The sequence below is a fragment of the Diprion similis genome, chromosome 14, assembly GCF_021155765.1.
Source record: "Diprion similis isolate iyDipSimi1 chromosome 14, iyDipSimi1.1, whole genome shotgun sequence".
NCBI lineage: Eukaryota > Metazoa > Arthropoda > Insecta > Hymenoptera > Diprionidae > Diprion > Diprion similis.
In genome coordinates this window covers 2558978-2579695 of record NC_060118.1, presented here as the reverse complement: position 1 = coordinate 2579695, position 20718 = coordinate 2558978, and the positions used below count along the sequence as shown (strand labels likewise).

General features: G+C 37.5%; 1 protein-coding gene across 2 annotated transcripts in view; it reads left to right on the top strand.

Annotated features, from left to right (window-relative positions):
• LOC124414604 (protein O-GlcNAcase) overlaps window positions 1-20718 on the top strand; it is a 126699-nt gene that overhangs the window by 83977 nt on the left and 22004 nt on the right. For both annotated transcript variants that reach the window (XM_046895586.1, XM_046895585.1), the window contains one exon: window positions 6567-6652. In XM_046895586.1, coding sequence (XP_046751542.1) covers window positions 6567-6652 — 86 coding nt within the window. The remainder of the gene's footprint in view (window positions 1-6566; window positions 6653-20718) is intronic.

Sequence of the window (20718 nt, the reverse complement as noted above, 5' to 3'; positions counted from 1 at the left end):
AAAAATTGAAAATCAATGAGATGCTATTATAACTCTAGAGCCGATACCTATATTTAACACAGCTCATTGCAAATTTTGAATACTTCATCTCCATTGATTATAAATAATCAGCAGAAATGTAAACAAAGTCGTGGTCGGAGGCAACCGACCTATTGAACGTCGAATCACATTCAATCTTCGTACTAGTTGAGAAAATTCTAGACCTCGAAAAGTTAAAAAAAGTAGAACCCATGTACAGTCCGCTCTCATAACAGTGCCGGTTATGGGGCGGAGGGGGGAGGGGGGGATTTTTCTTGGAACTCAGGTACCTCACCACGACGCGCGTTCACACGATAGTTCTCGTCGCGCTCTCGTAATAGTGCCGCTGCACCGGGTAAACTGTGACTACTCGTAACGTAATTCCAGAACTTTGAATGACACAAAAATTTTTTAAAAAAATTACGATTTTCATAAATGTCGTTGTGATTTATTATTTCGTCAGAATTATTTGCGTTTTATTTTCTTTTTCGAATATAAAAATCAATATCAAAACCATGTATTAGAAAGGATGAGTGAGATCAATATGTAGTTAACTCGTTTAACTCGATAAATTAGAAGTTATTCTATGCAGCACTTGTGATTCTAAAAACGAATCTTATATGTGTGAGAAATTAAGAATATGTTCATATCATGTACTTTTCTGTGATACTTCATTACATAAATACATAAGTTTGTTGTACCTACACATCGTTTTGTTCTACTCTACCCATTTTTCCTTATCATATAAAAATGAATTATTCAGATTATTCTAAATTTCGTTATTTTAAGAAAATTTTTCACACGTATACCTATTTATTCCACAAAATGTGTTAAAAATACACATTATTCTAGTAAAATCCTTAAATGTATATAATCTCTATTTCTTTGAATGAAATCAATTATTATTTTAATCATGATAATCGAAATTTATGTCATTAAAAAAAAAATTATATTATTACTATATGAATTTTGTGATAAAATAACACTATCAAAAAATAGTGACAATGAATTGAATTTAAAGCAGAAAATTATGCGCTATTTCATTGAGCACTATCGAGAGAGACAAACATAAAATCCGAAGTGATCCCGTGGTGGGGGTTACGTTCGAGCGAGCATAAGAGGAAAGGGCACTATTGGGAGTAACACTATTACGATAGCGGACTGTATTGCAAACGAATCATACGTAATTTATCGCCTGACAAAGAGAATTCAGAGTAAGGAGGCTAGTCAAAGCGGATTTCATTGACCTCTGAATCGTCATGGTCACCGTCTTAGATCTCATAGGCTCTGGCCGCTGAGTATTCACGATTTCAAAATTTATGAAATTTAAGTCAGTTCCAGCAATAGCTTAACCGTAACTTCGCATACGAAGCGTGGATGCAGCAGTACAGCACTAAAGTAGTAGGGGGCAAGTTCTAAGATCGATTTCCTGTCTCCGGATGTTTCTTCTGAAACCATAGATATCGAGTTTTGTTCGTAATCTTGAGAAAGTTATAATTGTATTCATGCTATTTACGTACATATTATATAACAACAAAAACAACGTACAGGGAATCGAACCTGACAGTAAGGTGCTGAAACTGGCAACACAAATTTTCCAGTGTTCAGTTTCACTTGCAGACCACTTACTTTACACACTGCTTTGGCTAATCTAATGCTGTCACAACACACATGAGTGATCTGATGTTCTGTGGGTGAAGTTGAACTCTGGGCATTGAAAAATCTGCGTTACTGGCTACATCGCTGCAGTGCGCTCGCCTTGTGTTACCGAAGTTGCAGTTGTGCGTGTTACCGCTCATATTCCAACCGACCCGAGCTTCCGAAAATTCAAGATTATGATATCAAAACATATAGAGCCTTACTAGAAACGGTGAAACACACATTGAATCGTAGATCAGTCCAAAGTCCAAAATGACCAGCCTCTCTAGTCTTGTTGTGAGTCAAGCGATGCATAGCTGGTCCACTCAGCAGTTACGAGGACGGCTGAAAACATTGTTAGTTCTGTTCTATCTTCAATCTTCGGATGCGATAGAATGATGACACATAGTTTATGTTACTTTCACGATTATGAGGAAGATATTTGGGGCTTTCCATCGACGAAATCAGTCGACCCAGTGCGATATAGCGCCAGACAAAGTGCTTTCTAATAACGACAAAACATACCTCAGTCGACACAGCTTGCAAGCTGTGTCCAGGCAGGATTTCCAACTTTTTAGGCCAATTCTGGGCTACTCTTTCGGTACCTATTTTACTCGTTTGATATTTAAACCTGAAGCATTATTTCTCCCTTCTAGTAATTATATGCATCAGCACCTGCAACACTGCGCCGGAGTGTGTTTAGCTGTAACGCTCTGTGTCAGCTCGAAGGAAAGCGTCCATTAGTCAAAATTTGATAAAAATCGGCTCACTAGTTCTTATTTTCATCCCGATCATATATTTACGTACAGTTATATTTTTAATATATAGTAACCAAAGTAAGCAATGACAATAAACTGACCAGGAAACAACAACAACAACAACAACAATTCTGGCCAGACGACGTATGACGGTTGGGACAGACGAGATGGAGACCGGCTGGGAAGTCAAGTATCCGGGGGTTACCCTAGATACGAAGATGACCTTCTGGCCTCCCATACAAAGGATAGCCCGGAAGGCGGCCGAAAGGATCGCATCCCTAAGCCGTCTGATGGCAAACACAAACAGACCGAGACCAGGGAAACGGAGACTACTAATGTCGACGACGAACTCGATCCCCCTCTACGGTGTGGAGATCTGGGCAGACTCCTTGAAGACTAAGAAATACTGTCACGCGACGACGACGGTACAGAGACGGAGCGCGTTGAGGATCGCTTGTTCCTACCGGACGGTCTCAGCACAGGTCGTCCTAGTGGTGGCGGGCGTGATTCCCATAGATCTCTTCGCTTTTGGACGAAGGAGAATCTATGGAAGAGACGCGGACATAACCCGATGGGACGCGACATCGACGGAAAAGGACAAGACGATAAAGGTATGGCAAGACCGCTGGGCGGAAAACCCGACAGGAAACTGGACACGACGATTGATAAAGGACCTGAGACCGTGGATCTAGAGGGGGCTTGGGGATGTAAATTGTTACATTACCCAGCTTCTGACAGGCCACGGTTACTTTAGATGGCACCTACACAATATGAACCGAGTACGGACGCCTGACTGTAAGTACTGCAGACACGAACGAGACGACGCGGAATACACGTTCTTCGAATGTGACCGCTGGACAGAACTCACAGGGAGACTGAAGACGACCGTGGGAAATATCAACTCCGACAACATTGTCGAGGTAATGCTCCACTGGACAGAGCGGTGGCAACGAGTTGCCACCTACACAGAAACCTTATTAAGACGGAAGAACACGGATGGCTGCCTGACGTGACGTAACTGACAATACCAACAACAACAATAATAATAATAATGAATTCACACGAAGATAATAATAATATAAAATATCGATAACCTAAAATCAACACAAAGAAGTGTAATAATAATTAGCAACTATACAAAATATTTAATACGCATGTTTTATTATTTAGACATATTGGAGCCATAACTTGTTTAATCAAAATGTGATTCGAAAAAACTTATGTCAAGTATCCAAAGTTCAAGTGGATAACACCAATGAATGTGTTTCCGTCAATGACTACGCTAAGGATAAATATTAGAGGATTTTCATATTCTACTATACACTATAAAAAACCCTAATTGCAGCCAGGCGGAAATTTTTTTCCTAAAAAGTCGGTCGGAAGTTAGTAGATCTGCTAATATAGTCGTACAAGTTTAAAAATTAATACTGAGTACACCGTATTGTTGCCAATCTATTTTCAGAGAAAATCAATATGTTTTGTATTTGTATTTTGATATAACTTCTTCTGCAGATGAAATTTGACGTAGCATTTTGATATAACATGTTTTGTGCTACATGTGGATTTTAAGTATAGTTCGAAAATTTTTTCCGTTTCCATCTCGGAACTGCTTCTGAATCCATAATGAAATATCTCTACAAAGTTTCAGCACTGCACCCCGATGGGAATTCATGGCAGCGGACACAAAATTTTTTTTGTGCTTCAAATATAGGTTTTCACGGTTTCTACAGTTTTAATCAGTCTTTTTTTATCTTCGGAATATGTTCATACATCAAAAAATTTTTTATACATCCACTGGAAATCCACTACACCAATTCCAAATAGAAAGATGTATATTATCAATTGAAGTTCAATTATAAGTTGTAATTTTTTTGTAACACCTGCATGGAAAGTGTCATTTTCGAGGGTCGTGTAGCGTGCGTGAAGTGCCTTATTCCTGAATAATAGAGTTGGCGCATGCGCGCATTCGATATGCTCTATTTCCCGGTGCAACGTATTCTTGTCACCGACAACACGGTCGACAGTAACGCCATTTGGCTTGAGCGGCGTATGTACGGTCTCGACTATTGCCTAACTTCAGGTTAGGACCCCGCCTCGCGCGCGGCACTCTATACAATTCGACGTTGGTTTGCCTCTCAAATAACACTTTTCTACGCATGTGTTACAAAAAATAGCGTGTGTAGCTAGTGCGTGAAGGCGATACCTGCCTCGTGTGATTGCAGCACTCGCCTGTCGGCTTGTGCTGCAAACTTCACACTCGTCGGATATCGCCTGCTTCACGCAGTAGCTACACAATATACTATTATATCATAACGACTTGAGAATCGTTCATTTTCGAGCGGCAATGAATACAGGGCGACTCGGTTCATCTTCACTTTTTCATTTAGGAACAACATGGATCCGGATTCGTGATTGAGATATTGAAAGTGAAGATGGGTTGCGGATGTAAAATAGTACTTCGTAATTTATTAATGATAAACATATGCGTGTTATCGGGTAATTCGAAAGTAGCAAAGTGAAATGCATAGGTCGAGAGGTAAAAACGAAGTGTTCAGATTAAAAAGTAGATGGAAAGTAACTTAGGATGAGCAGAACGAAGTGTGAGTGAATGCAGAAACCAGATTGCACGATCAGAGTCCGGGAATGAGAGCAGACAGTCAGGTGTGCACAGGACATTAGACAGATTGTTTAGTCTAATGAAATGAAGAGGCTTCCAGATGAGAGAGGCGAAGGATGAGTTATGAATGCGAAGAGAGACTGAGCACGTAATACTATTCAATTTTTTTGTTTGAATGAGTCTTCTTTAGGATCAAAACATTGCAAAAATCGAGAATTCCGTATCAGCGAAAAAATTCGACTTGACTTGATTTGAAATGTCAGAAACAAAGTTGGTTTTACTAATTTCAAGCTGGCGGATAATTTGGGGAACCGATAATTTTTTTTTTCTCTGCTATCAGGGAATGATTTTATTTCAAAGTAATTTATATTCTACTGATTTATTATATCAATTGATCTAAAAAACAGAAACGAAAACTCTGACGCATAGGAACCCTAAAGATGTCAACCTCGCGCCTTGCGTATACATAATTCAACACGCTTTTATGGTCACTAGTACAAAATTAGAATCTGATAAACTTGACGATTTTCTACTGATTAAAAATCTAAATCGTGACAAAATTTTTCATACGACACAATTACTCCAAATATCGATGTTCGATAACTTCGGAAGTCTTGATTTAATTCAAAACATTACGCGTGAATTATACTACTTTTACAACTCATAGCTGATATGGATGCATTCACACATATCCTCTTGGTAGTATTAGCACCCATCCTGCGCACGGTGCTTAATACAGTACTACTTCATTATAAGAGAGTATCAGGGCGGTTAGGGAAATAGTGTTTCAATAAATTCCTCGCCGGAACGTCCCCTCGTGTGTGTCGATGATCAGAACTACTTCTCGTTCTAAGAGAATCACGGTCTACATATGTATTCATTGTCTAAACACGTATGATTCAACGCAATCGTTCGTTCGCTTATACGGTGAGTCCGCGCTAAAGTCGGGAGACCTCGGGTACACAAGTGGCGTGGGGAAAGCTGTCAAACTCGCTCAAGACTGTTATAACGAGGCAGTACTGTAGTGCGTAGGTGCAACAGCTTGTTAAACTGCTTGATATTTTATTCAACAGTTCTGTAATAGTTATAATACAATAAAATCATACTTCAATTTCCAATAAATCGATAGGTAAGTTTTATGAATGGTTTTTGTTGAACAAATCAAGCTTATCAAATTTATGTTGTTTTTTTTTCTATGCCAGTTCAACCTGTTAGTCTACACTGTGATGAAACTTCTCTATCGACAATCGTTGAACTAACAAGCTTACCTGAACTATTATTTCATAGACTTTCGATGACATTAACAAACTGTATTAATCGCAATATAAACAAATAAGTTTTCATTTTTGTGCTCAAAAATTATTTTCTCCTGAGTGATTTTATACCGAAGGAATTGATGGATGCCCAACTATCTATATCTTGTAGTATTCGTTTCGAATTTCAGTTTAAATCTGAACGTAGATGTGAATTTAAAAATCTTACATACTTCTGGTAAATCCCCGTAATCGGTTTTTAATAACTCTTTAATGCATCAGGGTTCTCCAATGGATGGAAAGAAACATTTATGAGCGGAGATCAAGAACCCTGGGTATTCCGAGGAGGACTTACTGCAGATTTACAGGTTGGTACATATATTTTATTTTTTTCTCTCAGTGTATGTCGATTGGAAGTCTATCTTTAAGCATATGGGGCAGTCCATCCCATTTCGACCTGCATCTGACCCTTCACCTCTCGGATTTGGTTCACGATTTTTTATATGATTGTTCTTAGATTTAAAAACACTAATTGTTTTTAGATTTTTCCGAAACGATTTGAATTTTCTACATTTGTTTTAAGTGATTTTATTAATTGACACAATTTAATAATCTGAAAAAATTTTGAAGCCTAAAGCCGAAGTGGGAAGATTTTCACTTCTTACCGTTTTCAAGCTTTTTCCGAAAAAGGTTAAAAAATTAGAAGCGGGCGTCGTTTTACTATAGGTGGTTGCTAAATCATTCTCATATTTCACACCGGATTTTTGAGAATTTTTTTTACGATCTCAAATTAGTTTTTTTTTCGAAATGATCGTGATTGAAAAACGATTGTTAACAAAACAAAGAAATAAGAAAATGAACTCTAAAAAAATTGGATAAAAAATTTCTAAAATCCCGTGTAGCATATAAAAATGTTTCAGCAACCATTCATAATACAATGACTCCCGCTGAAAGATCTGAAAAAAAAATAGTGCTTTTTAATGTGAGAAGTATCATATAAAAAATCGCGGGCCAACTCCGAGAGGTCAAGGGTCGGACGCACTTCGAAATGGAATGAACTGCCCCATATAGTATTACGAAAAATGTACAACCATGCAGCAAGAAAATAATTCAATCGCAATCCCAACTTTCTCAAACTATGTCTTCATATGCGAGAGCTTGCCAGTCAGTTGATAAAAAATACAGGCTGTTGAAGTATTTGAAAAATTATCATAAAAATCTATACAAGCCTCTGAATTCAATAGTGCATTCAAGTTCTGATTAATCGAGTATCTGAGTGCTGTATCTAACAATTTGAATCACACTTATCCCTCTGTCATCTTGTATTCTTTAGGTTACTGGATTCTGACTGTCTATATGTCTCTTAAATGGAACTCTTAATTGGGTGTTCATATTCTAACCAGCAGGGTTTATAAATAGATTAGAAATTCGCACTGTAATCCTGATTTGATCCACATGTGGGAGTTTGATATTGAAGAAATCAGAATCGTAATTTCGTGCCCTAATCAAGTACGACTGTATATAAACTAACCTCTACCACCCCTGCTATCATTCTTGTCAGGCACGTTATAATAATATCAAAAAACACAGTAACTCAAAAACATTTTGAGGATACACAAAAGCCTTTCGGATTATTGTGCACAATAACGTTTCGTTACGGTTTCTGGAGAAGAAGTCCGGATATATTTTTTTTCTATTAATTTTGTATCCATCGGGCATTCCTATATCGGTTGCTTCTAGAAAATCAGAACAAAAACGAATCAAATTAATACATGACATCAGAATGTGAAGAAAATTAATTCTAATTTTATTTTTTATTCTTATAAAATAGATTACAGAATTTTTCTCGATCTAATTTCGAATACAGGTCATGCGTATGATATTTACCGAAATTCTACCCGAAATTGAGATTGATATTGTGAGCGGTTTTTCAGATATCGTGGCGAAACTACGCGAAAATGTAGTTACCTGAAGCTGATTTCTGACTAGCCCCTTGCGAAGAATGGCAACATCGTTGAAATCATTATGTTCAGTTTCAGATGTCTTACTTCGAAGGTAATCAAATCTAAATAGAGTGCATATTTTTTGAATGAGAGGAATTTCATTTTAGACATCATTCTTATTACTTTGAGGACGCACTTCGCATAATTACCTTCAAAGTTTTTCTTCTACATACTTCTCTAGAAAGTATCGCACTAACGCTATTTAATAATCGCTCACACCGTAGAACTACATACCTCCCCGTTGCACCAATCATAATATAGATAAAGGTCAATCGAAAAACCCTAGGAATATTCGAACCGGTCTGAAAAAACGTTTTAGTCAAGTTGACTGTAAAATGACTATAAACTAAATCATCCAGACCTAGCAGGGTGTTCAACTCAACGGTTGAACCAATGACTTAATTTAGTTAATCCAATCAATGCTTCTACTATGAGTACAAAAAGTGGCTGATTTCCCATGAGTAGGAATGCAGCATGAGCCAAGGCAATCACTCTAATCACACAAGTCAAATATCGCCCACTCGCACGTGTAAGACACGGGTTTATTTTTTAACAATTGCGAAGGAAACTAATTTGAAAAGCACTAAAAGTCCAGCTCACAGAAAATAAAATTGAAGTTGGATATCTTACGATCAATGACGTATTGCGTAAAATAGAGTGACTAGAGAGTGTTCCTGCGCTAAATAAGGCTCTAGTGTAGAGAATCGATCTCATTCGTAAATAGATAAAAATAGTTCACCCAGGAAAATAAATGGTTAATCTTTGTAGCATCATTTTTGAAGGAAATGCTACACACGGATTGGCACAGCGCTTTTTCTTATACTTTAATAACTATGCGTCTGACGAGCTTCTGGCAAAAAAAAATTTGGTTGGATTTTAGATAGGTGACATGCTGGTTGGCCCGTAAAATGGAATTTAGGGGTACCTTATATATATTCCCTATTGCATCCCTAGTTAAGGGTATTATGTATCATTTAACTACTTTATTCAACTTTTGATGTAATCAGTAACGTCTATTCATATCTGATTGATGTTCATTTCATACCCATTGCATAACTTTTCTGTCCTACTTAAACATCTGAATCTTTAAATATTTTCTTCATTTTCATTGAACTCTTCTACTTATGTTCATCTGTCACTGCTCTCTATCTTTTTTCTCTTTCTTCAATGCTTATTTCAATTCGACTCCTCTACCTTCTCCTCCTATTATCTCTTATATCGTTATCATTATACCTTTTTGTTGAGTTAGGTCGTTAAAATAGCGAATAAATTCAATACGGAATTTGTCAGGTATTGACAATGATTTATTTATCGTAGCACCCGATGGTGTTGTGTACGAATTAACAACGATACAAACATGAAACAAGGGACGATGCGCGAGTTTGACTGTACATGCTTTCCTTTTGGGGACGACAACAACACTAAAAGTGCCGGCAAAGTTTCCGATACACGCATGACCGACGCATGATCCAAACATATTAAAGGAAAATATACAGTACAACATACACATTGATACATATTCCATGGGTAACCAAAATATTTAATACACCATTCCACACACCTCCTGTTTAAATATTTTCATTTACAAGAAAAAATATCTTCATAGGCGCATAAAGCAGTTTTTTGCCACTGCCTTCCAATATTCTCTCTTAAGCAAAGCAAAACACTGTTTATTAAAATTCTTGGTGAAAAGATCTGGGAGTTGTGATTCAGTAGGGATGTATATTGTGACTATTTCATTTGACTACAGTTTTTCTCTCACATACTGAAATTTGTTTTCACTGTGTTTGGTTCTTGATAAAATATTGAGATTGAGATTTACTGACGAATTTTTTAGATTTTCTCACAAAGTCTACGCACTGATTCTGCGGTTGAGTCTGTTGTGAATTCTTGCTGTTGGAATTACTGGTTCTGAGAACGGCTCTATTCAGCTGTGCGACAAAAATTAGTGGCCTTTTCCAGGGCCAGGTTATCGATTCTCAACAGGGTGACCTGTACAGTAGATTCATGGATACCGGTAAAGATCTTGTTTCTGACGGCCTTGTGCTCTTCACTTTCGCTGTCGGGTTAAATGACACCATATTTGCAGTTTTTGTCCAGGTGACGGAGAGCTTAAGTTGAAAAAGACCCATATGACCCGCGGAGGGTTAATCTTCAATTATAGTAATAATAGACGTTAGACGTTAAAAATTGATCAAATTTTTCTCCCTCTATCTGGGTTCTGCTCAGAAACCGGTAGCGGTCCCAACACTGGTTCACGCGTAGTTTCACGAATCTGTCGATGAGACTAATGATATGTGTGTAGTTGTTGACATCTGCTTGTGCGAATCGAATATCGCTATAATGTGGGCGGAGTCTGTCCCTATAATATTTCACAGGACTGACATTTTAACACGGTCGCCGGTCTCGTGTTGACCGGTCGCAATCAAATAGTTCTCCGTAAAACCTATTCACTCCCGACGTTTGGTGCTCGTAGGTCGAAGTCCGGTGAGGGCCATTCATTAATTACGTAAGGATGATTTTGACGATTTTTGACCCCCCCTACCCCGATGTAAGGATATATATGATTTCTCGAACCCCCCCTCCCTTTTCTTACGTAAGATTCAATCTCGTTTTTCTGAATAATAAAACGTTGTTAAAAAAGAATCAATTAGACTAAAACTCACAGTTTAACGTAAATCAAATATTTTTATTTTTTAGCAGATAATTTTGATTATACTTTATCATTGCTATCAGATATAGATTATCTTTATATTATTAAATAACTATATAGTCTTTGGAATATTATTATTATAATTAAAAGTAAGTTTTTAAATAATCTTAAAGTGAACAAACATGAATCAGCTGAACAATCTTTAAACGATTAACACAAGAATCATTTTTTATTTTCCAAATGATTAAAATAAAATTAATACGCAGGAAGAATTTACTATGATATAATTATTATTTATGACATTTAAAATGGATGAAAATGAACATATTTGAGATTTTTAAATTTTAATAAACAATAAAAATTTTTAAGATAAGATGTAAATCGAAGTGCACATTATGGAATGAAGACAATCATTTAGCATCCGAAATAGAAATAGATTTTTAATAATGAATTTCGACTTGTAAAATATTATGTAAGAATGGGTTTTACCCCCCTCCCCCCAAGATAAGGGCATGCATAGATTTTCCTAACCCCCCCTCCCCTTGGGAACCCTTACGTAATTAATGAATGGCCCCGTGGCAGCTTCACGTGGCCTCGGTCTATTCACGCCATAGTTAGAGGTTATGATGCGGTAATGTTCGTCTCCCACAGTTGACAACTTGCGTTGACACACAATTTTTACTTTTAACGGGATCGCAAGTTCCTATTTGTCGACTGCGCCATGTTTAAATAATACTTGGAGTCCCCAATACTTAATATTCAACGGTATTTATTTGACTACATTATAAATTTTAAAAACGTTACAGTCAACCGATAGTTAGGGAGCTGGCTGCCATTTTGGTATATGATTTATTCGTCTTTCATATCGGTAGGGATGAAAGTTCAGATCAATACAAATCGATTTGGTCCAGTTAATTAAGGTCCTACGCCCCTGCGTTTTTGAGTTACAGCGCTTCAAAAATGTAAAAAAATAAGGGTACTAAATTATGTCTTCGTGTCTGCCTCTTGGACTGATGGTCAGAATCATCCTCAAAACTTTGAAAATCCCGAGGCAAACATGCAGGGCCCTGCATTATCACGGGACGTAGTTGCAAAAATGTAAAAAAAAAAGCTCTACTAAATCATTTGTTCGTCGTTCTAGTTGCGTCCATTCGATTCAATAGGACTGCCCGAATACAAAAAGAAGTTGGCAGACATTTTGGTCACTGATTTTGAGGTGTACCATTTTTTGAAGTTCACGCAGAATCAAGGGAAAGTGGGTATTGCGGCTATTTATTGTTGGTATTAATAGTTTTAGTGTTATTATATTACTCAGTGTTTTTTATTGGATCCAATAAAAAGAAGAAAGAAAAAAACAGTTTATTACAACGTCTGAAGACGCAAATAAATTTAAGGATGTCCTGGATCGTTCAAGCCAAAAATTGTATACGATCAGTCTTTTCGTACTTTGTTACTTAATAAAAATCTGAAAAAATTCATCAACATTCGGCATGCTATGAACATCAATTATCAATGATAATATTGCTCAAAAGTTATTAACAAATTGTTTAAACAAATAATCATTCAACAATTTGTTGGTCAGTTCTTTGTTTTCTTATGGGAATTAAATTTGTGTATCTTTCTGAAAATTAGAACTCACTAATAAATCGTTGGATAATTGTTGAATAAATTAAGTCATGGTGGCAGACGCGGTCCTTAATGTTTCTTATGGTAAAAAAATTGATATTATTAAGGTCTGTCAGACGAACAAATCATTTAGAAATTTTGGTACCCAGCTCCCTAACTACGAGATACAAGATGGCCGCGCCAGGTCGGTCTAAGCTAGACATGTATATTATAAGATACCACCCACCCACCCACACACACACACACACGCACGCGCGCGCACACACACACACACACACACACACACACACACACACACACACACGCACACGTACACACACACACACAAACGCACGCGCGCGCGCGCATGCATACATACATACATACATTCATACATACATACATACATACATACATACATACATACATACATACTAGGGTGATTTTTTTTGAACGACCATTTTTTTTTCAATCCCCATCGAAAATTTTGTTCTGTATGTCGAACGAAAAATTCCCTAAAAGTTATAGCCCTTAATATTAATATTAAGTACTCGCCCAGGGCGTGAAATATTTTCCCGTATAAAATACACGTGAATCAAAGCGTTTTTTTTCAAATCTCTACAATTCAGTGGAATTTTATGATATCACATTGGTCTTAGTCGCAATTCGCGCAGAATTGAACGATCTTCAAAAGTGGCTGAAGCGTCGTGAGTTCAACTTACACTGCTGAGATGGTCTAGGTCACTATAGTTGATTTTTACCCAAAATTCTCCATTTTTCGCTGTTATCTCCGAAATGATCAACTTTACCAAAAAAATGTGAATGAAAACTTAATTGGAGATTCAATTTTCTACAAAAAAGGTCCCGTAGACCTGATTGCTCAGATTGATATTTCTTGAGATATCGAATTTTAACTTCTTGTCGTATAAAATTTTTATGGTTTATCGAATCAAACGTTTTGAATTGTTGATATTGTATTGGAATTTGATTTTTTTCGATTTGATTCGATCCATTCGATCTATTCCATTGGAATATTAGTAATTCAAAACGTTTGATTCAATAAACCATAATGTTCATTGGTTGTATTAGATTAAAACGTTTAATTCAATAGAACATAAAAATTTTATGCGTCAAGTAAGTTGAATTCCGATATCTCAAGAAATATCAATCTGAGTATTTCAGTCTAAAGGACCTTTCTTGTAGGAAATAAAATTTCCAACAAAGTTATTTTTCACATTTTTTCGGCAAAGTTAATCATTTCGGAGATAACAGCGAAAAAAGGAGAATCTTGGGTAAAAATCAACTTTAGTGCCCTGTACCACCACACAAATGAAAGTTGCACTTACGCCGTTTTGAACACTTTTGAAGATCGTGCAATTCTGCGTAATTTGCGACCAAGACCATTGTGATATCAAGAAATTCCGCTGAGTTGTAGAGATTTGAAAAAAAAAACGTTTCGATTCACGTGTATTTTATATGAGAAATCTTTTCACGCCCTGGGCGATTACTTAATATTAATATTAAGGGCGATAACTTTCAGGGAATTTTTCCTTCGACATATAGAACAAAATTTTCGATGGGGACTGAAAAAAAAAATAGTCGTTCAAAAAAAATCACCCTAATACATACATATATACTGTGACGAGGTTTTTCTCCGCTCTTGGTCACCCGGAGAAGTTCCCAAGAGTTAACCTGGTGCACAATGATTCGGCAACCCGCGATGCAATCTACAGCTTACAAAAGCTATCGCGAAATTTTTTTGGGCGCCTGGCGTGATAAACACGCCTCGAATCTTCACCTTCGCAATTCCTCGGCTGTCCTTCTCTATGCCAGGTAGCTCAGTACCGCGGAGAGGGGGTGGGTAGTTTTGCGGAGAGAAAGAACGGACACTCGACACGATACAGAATTTAACAAAATAAAATAAAATAATATATTCAAAAAAAAATCGAAGCGATACAAAACAAAAGGAAAAAGAAATAGATACTCAATTCGCCTCCCGCGATTCCACAAACAAAATAGAAAGAAAATCAAATCTTAACTAGACCTTAAATCTACGTGTGCTAGTCGCGTTCCTCGTCTCAACGAGATCAACAAAACAAAAATCAAAATACAGAAAATCGACAACGATACGAACACTCTACTCGTGATCGTCCTTCCCTTAATTATAAATATCGGCGCTATTCGCCAAACTCAAACAGAATTATCGCGCTAATCGCAAAACATACCCTACAAGTACTCGACAGTAATTCTTACTTAACAACTTAAACCGAAGCGATTAATCGCGACGCATCCGAAACTTCACTATCTTCCGAAACAAATCGAACAAGGAAACTAGAAATAATAACCCAGCCAAACAGAGCGCTCACACTTAGCGATACGCGACCTACACGAGAGGTGACACTTTCTGAGCACGCGAACGCGACTTGACCCTGTGCAGCGGAATTTGGGCTGCTCGCAAATAACGAAACGAATGACTCTACTCAACATGTACAATAGCCTAAATTGACTCGATACGTTATCGCAAAAAAAATCAAGCTCCGGCCACCAACCAAGGAAATCGGCAAACGAATTTCGAGTATTGTTTGACGCAATTCAACATGGCCAACCGTTACTCGGTGCGCCGACCAAAACCGTTCTCGAAATTTGTCCGCAAAGAAGCAATAGCGCTTACCGCAATGAATCCAGACCAGAAAAATCTCCGTCACGATAATTGGACAATAGTCCCGTCTTCCGCGAATCCCAAAATTTTAACACCAATCGCTCAACTCTCTCAATAACCCAAAAAACTATCTTTACAAAATTTTCTCAGCCTTCGCTAGATTCAGCACCAGGACGCAAGTGTCCTGCTCCGTCACGCCGAGCCAAAAATTCAAACCGAGGCGTTGTCGTTTCCGAAATTTGACGTATCTTATTGAGTATCGAATTACGCGACTCTTAAATTCTAGCTTATTGCTAACGTCGGTTTCCGCTGTCGCGGCTCGCAGATTGGTCGTCGGACTCTCCGGTGTTCGGTCCTCGTCAGTGGCGCGGCGTAGAGGCAGCACGATCGTTGGCATGATGGTATATCGCGAGGAAGGCAGGCTACGGTTCGCTGGCCAACAGCGGGAATCTCGTCCGCCTTGGTTTCCCTCGCGGCAGAGCTCGGCGTTGGCGCTCCCTCCGTAGCCTCGTGTGAGACCCTTCGCTCGCGGTGTATCCTCCGTTGAGGTCTCTCTTTACGGCCGGTTCCACACCCTCGAATTCGTCGTCTATCTCCCTGGTTGGTGTCGAAAATACTCAAAACAAAATTAAACAAAAAGACCCTGTAATACTCCATTCGCTAGCCTGTAAAGGGTCCCCTCTCAGTGTTTCGGATGCGTGACCCTTGTCCTGGCGCTCTTTACGAATTAGATAATCATTCTTGTCGCGAAATCCCTTGTTAGAGTCCCGCCTAAGGTTCGGGGAGCCACTTGTAACGAGCATAAAAAAAAAATGCCACGTTACAATACATACATATATACATACATGTATACATACATATATACTGCGACCTGTCAATCGATGCTTACTTACCAGGGGATTTGTGTCAGCAGCAGGGATGAGGACAAATAAAGCAATCGAAACGGCACAAAAAAAAGGAACAGCTAGAACGGATATTTTACCAAAAAGATACTCGCGTTGATAATCCACGGGAGCTGAAAAGGGATGTCTTGTTGGACGCCAGGTACGAAGTACCACGATACTCTAAAGAAAAGGCTGGAGGAGGGAGGAAGGAAAAAGGGAACTCGGCAGCTCAGTATCTGGCGGAGAGGAGTGGCCGGATAGAGAATGTTAGACACACTTTTGAAATTTGCCAAATTAACGGTTAACGAATCTTAATTCATTAGAGGGAAAAAGAAATAGGTCTCTAAACCACCTATGTCGTACACAGCCTTCTATGAATGGGGGTAACGAACAAGGATAATTGACAGGACTCGATACAAAACGAAAGTAATAACGTAAACTAGGATAAACAATTTTCAATAATGAGAATACAGTAACAAAAGAGAAACGTTTTACAGTGTTAGTCTCAAACAGACGGTTAAATTAAAAAAATACAGAATAGTAAGATACTAACAAACCGTTTATATTATAAACGAAAAACGCGTTACAAACGATTTCCGGGATTAACATAAGAAGGAGCTTGACAAATTAAAGTGCGAAATAATCGAAACGGGACAGCTTATAGCAGAAGGCTCAATACAATGCAAGGGAGTTAGAGGCGGGATACAAAAGTCGGTTGTTACGGGACTAGAGATTTTTTAATCAGTCGGGAACAACGATAAACTCTGATAAACAGTCTTATAATCACTTCAAAAACGGTAACAAATGACAGTAATACTGCGTGCTAGGTAGACTAAGATTATACAATATTATTTAGGGTATTAAACAACTAGGGAAACGGCTAGGGAGTGATTTAGTAAGAAGACGGTATGGAGTTCAAGCGTCAGATGTATCTTAAGGTGTTTATGCAGACGCGTTGTGCACCTCGAAAACGCGGGGATGCAAAACTCCTATACCGCTTGAGGGGTCAGAGTGAAACATGGGCAGTTAATGCCTTAGTTTGGCAAAAAGTGGAGCGTCTTTTTAGTTTTTAAAAATTCAGAAAAAAATTTTACAGGTTGGTTACCACGCACAGAAATTGGCCAAATTTTCACAGTTGCACTAAATGGATCGAAATCTCCCGTATGATGCCACTCGGCGGTGATGAAACACACATTTTAAGCCCAGTCCAATGAGATTTGATGGTGAAATGACGAAATGGCAGCTGATCTGATTTCCGATTACGAACAACACCAAAATCTCATTTTGGCGACATTTATTACCGACATTTCGCACATGCTGGTAATGCATGCGTGTAATGTCGGTGAAAAATTATGTCTGGGACGGCAACAATACTAAAACCGCCGTTCGTTGGTAGAAACTAACTTGTAGGATCGCAACTTGTCAAAAAAAACCTTTGGGACGAAGTTGTAAGACCGCAACTTGTAAAAACAAACCTTTCGAAGCAAATCGGAAGAAACGAATTTGTGGGGTCGCCACTTGTAGAAACGGTCCTCTCCCACATATCCATGGACAACCAAAATATTTGATACACCATTCCAACAATTCTATTCCTCTGCATCCTTTTACGAGATGATCTAATACAATCACGACACTGATCTATTTTTCAATTTTAATTCAAGAATAAAACCAAAAAAATCCGAAACAACCAGTTAGTTGAAAATTTATCAAGTGCATAAAAAAGAACAGCAACTTTATTGAATTTCGTAACAAATATTCCGAATTGAAATTTGATTTACCATCGTTTTGAAAATAAATTTGAAAATTTTGAAATAGTGGCTGCAAAATGGCCGACAAAGACTCAAGAATAATAGGTTTGAGTTTTTGAGATCGTTAATTATAATTTTCAAGTTAAATATTAAAGATTCAAAAGAACACACCCGACATAACGATTCAAGACTGATTAGCCGATGAATTGTTTTGTACTTGGTGTGTAAAGGTCTTGGAGTAAAAAAAACTGCAAATGTGCCCTGACTATTGCGGGATATGCGGTTGGTCGTTTTCGAAAAGTGGTTGTCGAACTTACTTAATACTAGCAGTGATTTTTTTTCCACGACTTTGGGGTCTTTTTCATTTTGGTTCACATGCACACGCCTTACTGATATTAATGTTGAAACCAAGAGAAGGCGAGCAAAGTTTCGTTTAAAAATAAAAGAATGCAACGACTATGACAACTGTGAAACTTTCAAGTAGAATCAATAAAGGATATTCCAGAGAAGGACCCATATGAGCGAGGGTGTCATAGAAAAACATATGATCCGCGCAGGGTTAATATTGTGAAATAATTGAATTTTGTGCAGAGTGTGGTAAGCAAAAAATCAAGCAAATCAAAATAGTATGCAAGTGAAACGAAATTTGATAAAGTAAATTTATTACAAATCAATTAGTCATTGGACGTTGGAAGTTGGAAGACATTGGAAGTTGAGTAATAAAAAATCAGTTTTTTCCTGGCAAAATTGAGTAGAAATTTCGATAGGTATTATGAAAGAATCTATGAATAAAATATTTAAAAAATTCTGTTACATAAACTTTCTGAGATTTTCGTTTTCATATTTTCTTAGTTCTACTAGAGTTAACTTCCAATTTCTGTGTTAATTATATGTATTGATAATAGTGTTGAGATTTAAATATTCATCTCCCCTCACTAGTTGTTATTTATGGTATTTTTAAACATATTTAGAGTTACGTAAGTACAAGCGAAGTAGATTGAACAGGGGGTTTGAAGAAAGTAGAAAAAGATAATACAAGTTTTTTATTTTATCTAGTCTATTGTATCTTGTTTAAAATCAATGCTGTTTATTTGATAACTGAACATTCACTTTTGTATTCATTATATTTCATTTTTTCGTAAAAATTGTTTTGAAATCTGTAAATATTCATATCTTGCATAAAAATAAATCTCGGAAGTGCTGTAAAATAACTAGTGCTATATTTTAATTCAACATACCTAAATACCTAAAGAAAAGGGATCGTTATAATAAGATGAAATAAAGTTATATTTCGCAGGCCTGTGTTTTTTGATCAATTTAGGGTCAAGTAATTAAATTTCTTCAAATCAAAAACTGAAATTGCTGCGATTGAAAGCCTTACGTGAAAAATCCAAATTTATAAATTATAAAGGAATTGTAAACAGAATGGGCATTTGTGTTACTGAAACGGGAGAACGGGTTTCAGCAATTCAGTTTAAGTCATAAACCGTTTCAAATTTATTCACGAAAACAGATAAACAAAAAAAAAGTAATTCTACACCAGAAAGTGTATATGTATATAAATACAAAAAAAGTATAGAAACTTGAGTGTCGTGGAAGTACTATAAAATAATAAACTGTATGAGTACTGTACAACGCATCGAAATGTATTCAGGAAGACATTGAGCATTGTTTGGGAGGTAACAGTGACGGACTACCGATTCAAAAAGTCAATATTGAGAGTCAGCCTGACGCCTGACTATCACCACTCCATTCTCCGCGGGATAAATTCTCGAATCCGGAAAAGTTTTCTCTAAACGTTCCGTAGGGAAATGATACCTGATGTGGGAATGTTTGACGTAAAATAGCCTAGGCCGGTCGGAAAATAGAGAACCGTAATGAACACAACCAACCGCAGTAGCGTGAAACCGCTAAAAATCATGCATTTCTTATTTTCCAATCATGAAGAGTGGGAATATTCACGTATTCCACTTCAACGTTACTCTCACCTAAGCGTCAGTATTGCCACACCTCTTGAAAAACATATACATGAAGTTGCACTGTACACATAATAGACCAATCAATCTGGAAAATAATACGAGATTTCTGGACTTGAATCGCACCCGTAAACTAACTGTAACTTAAAATTGTTGGAGTTCTTTGAATTAAACAACACAATCCCTTTCGTTTGTAATGATGCGGACATGCCTGCATCTATTTTCTACGACTCACATGACAACACTTTCGGGCGCGGCTCTAACACTCCGATACGCGAGCTAACAGCAATCGAGTCCCCGCTATTACTCGATCATTCTTGATTTGTTACTTGGTTATTCAAATATAAACTTAGTTCAAAGCCAAACCTGTTGTGTCTTTACTCTCGCTAAAGTTCTCCCTAAATACTAAAAGGTTTTTGGACCCAGGCGTTCCAAGAAGTTTGATGTAACAATAAGAAGTGAGTTTGCCTCACGGTGACCGACTTTTTTTTCAACTGTTCGAAATATTCGAGTGCCCGCTACGATGAATACGACCACCGCCAGATTCGAAGTGTTGAATAACGAGAACTGCGATACGAGGAAGATCCACATCTGTGTCGTATTAAAAAAAAAAACGATGCTTGGGGTTAAGGTGCATATACACATTACCGGCATGCGCGTAATATCGATAACAAATATCGCCAAAATGAGATTTCGGTGTATTTCGTAATCGAAAACCAGATTAGCTGCCATTTTGTCAATTCACCATCAAACCTCATGGGACTGGGCTCAAAATGTGAGTTTCATCACCGCCGAGTGGCATCATACCGGATAGTTCGATCAATTCAGTGTAACTGTGGAAATTTGGCCAATTTCTGTGGGTGGTAACTAATCTGTAAATTTTTTTTCAAAATTTTGAAAAAGTAA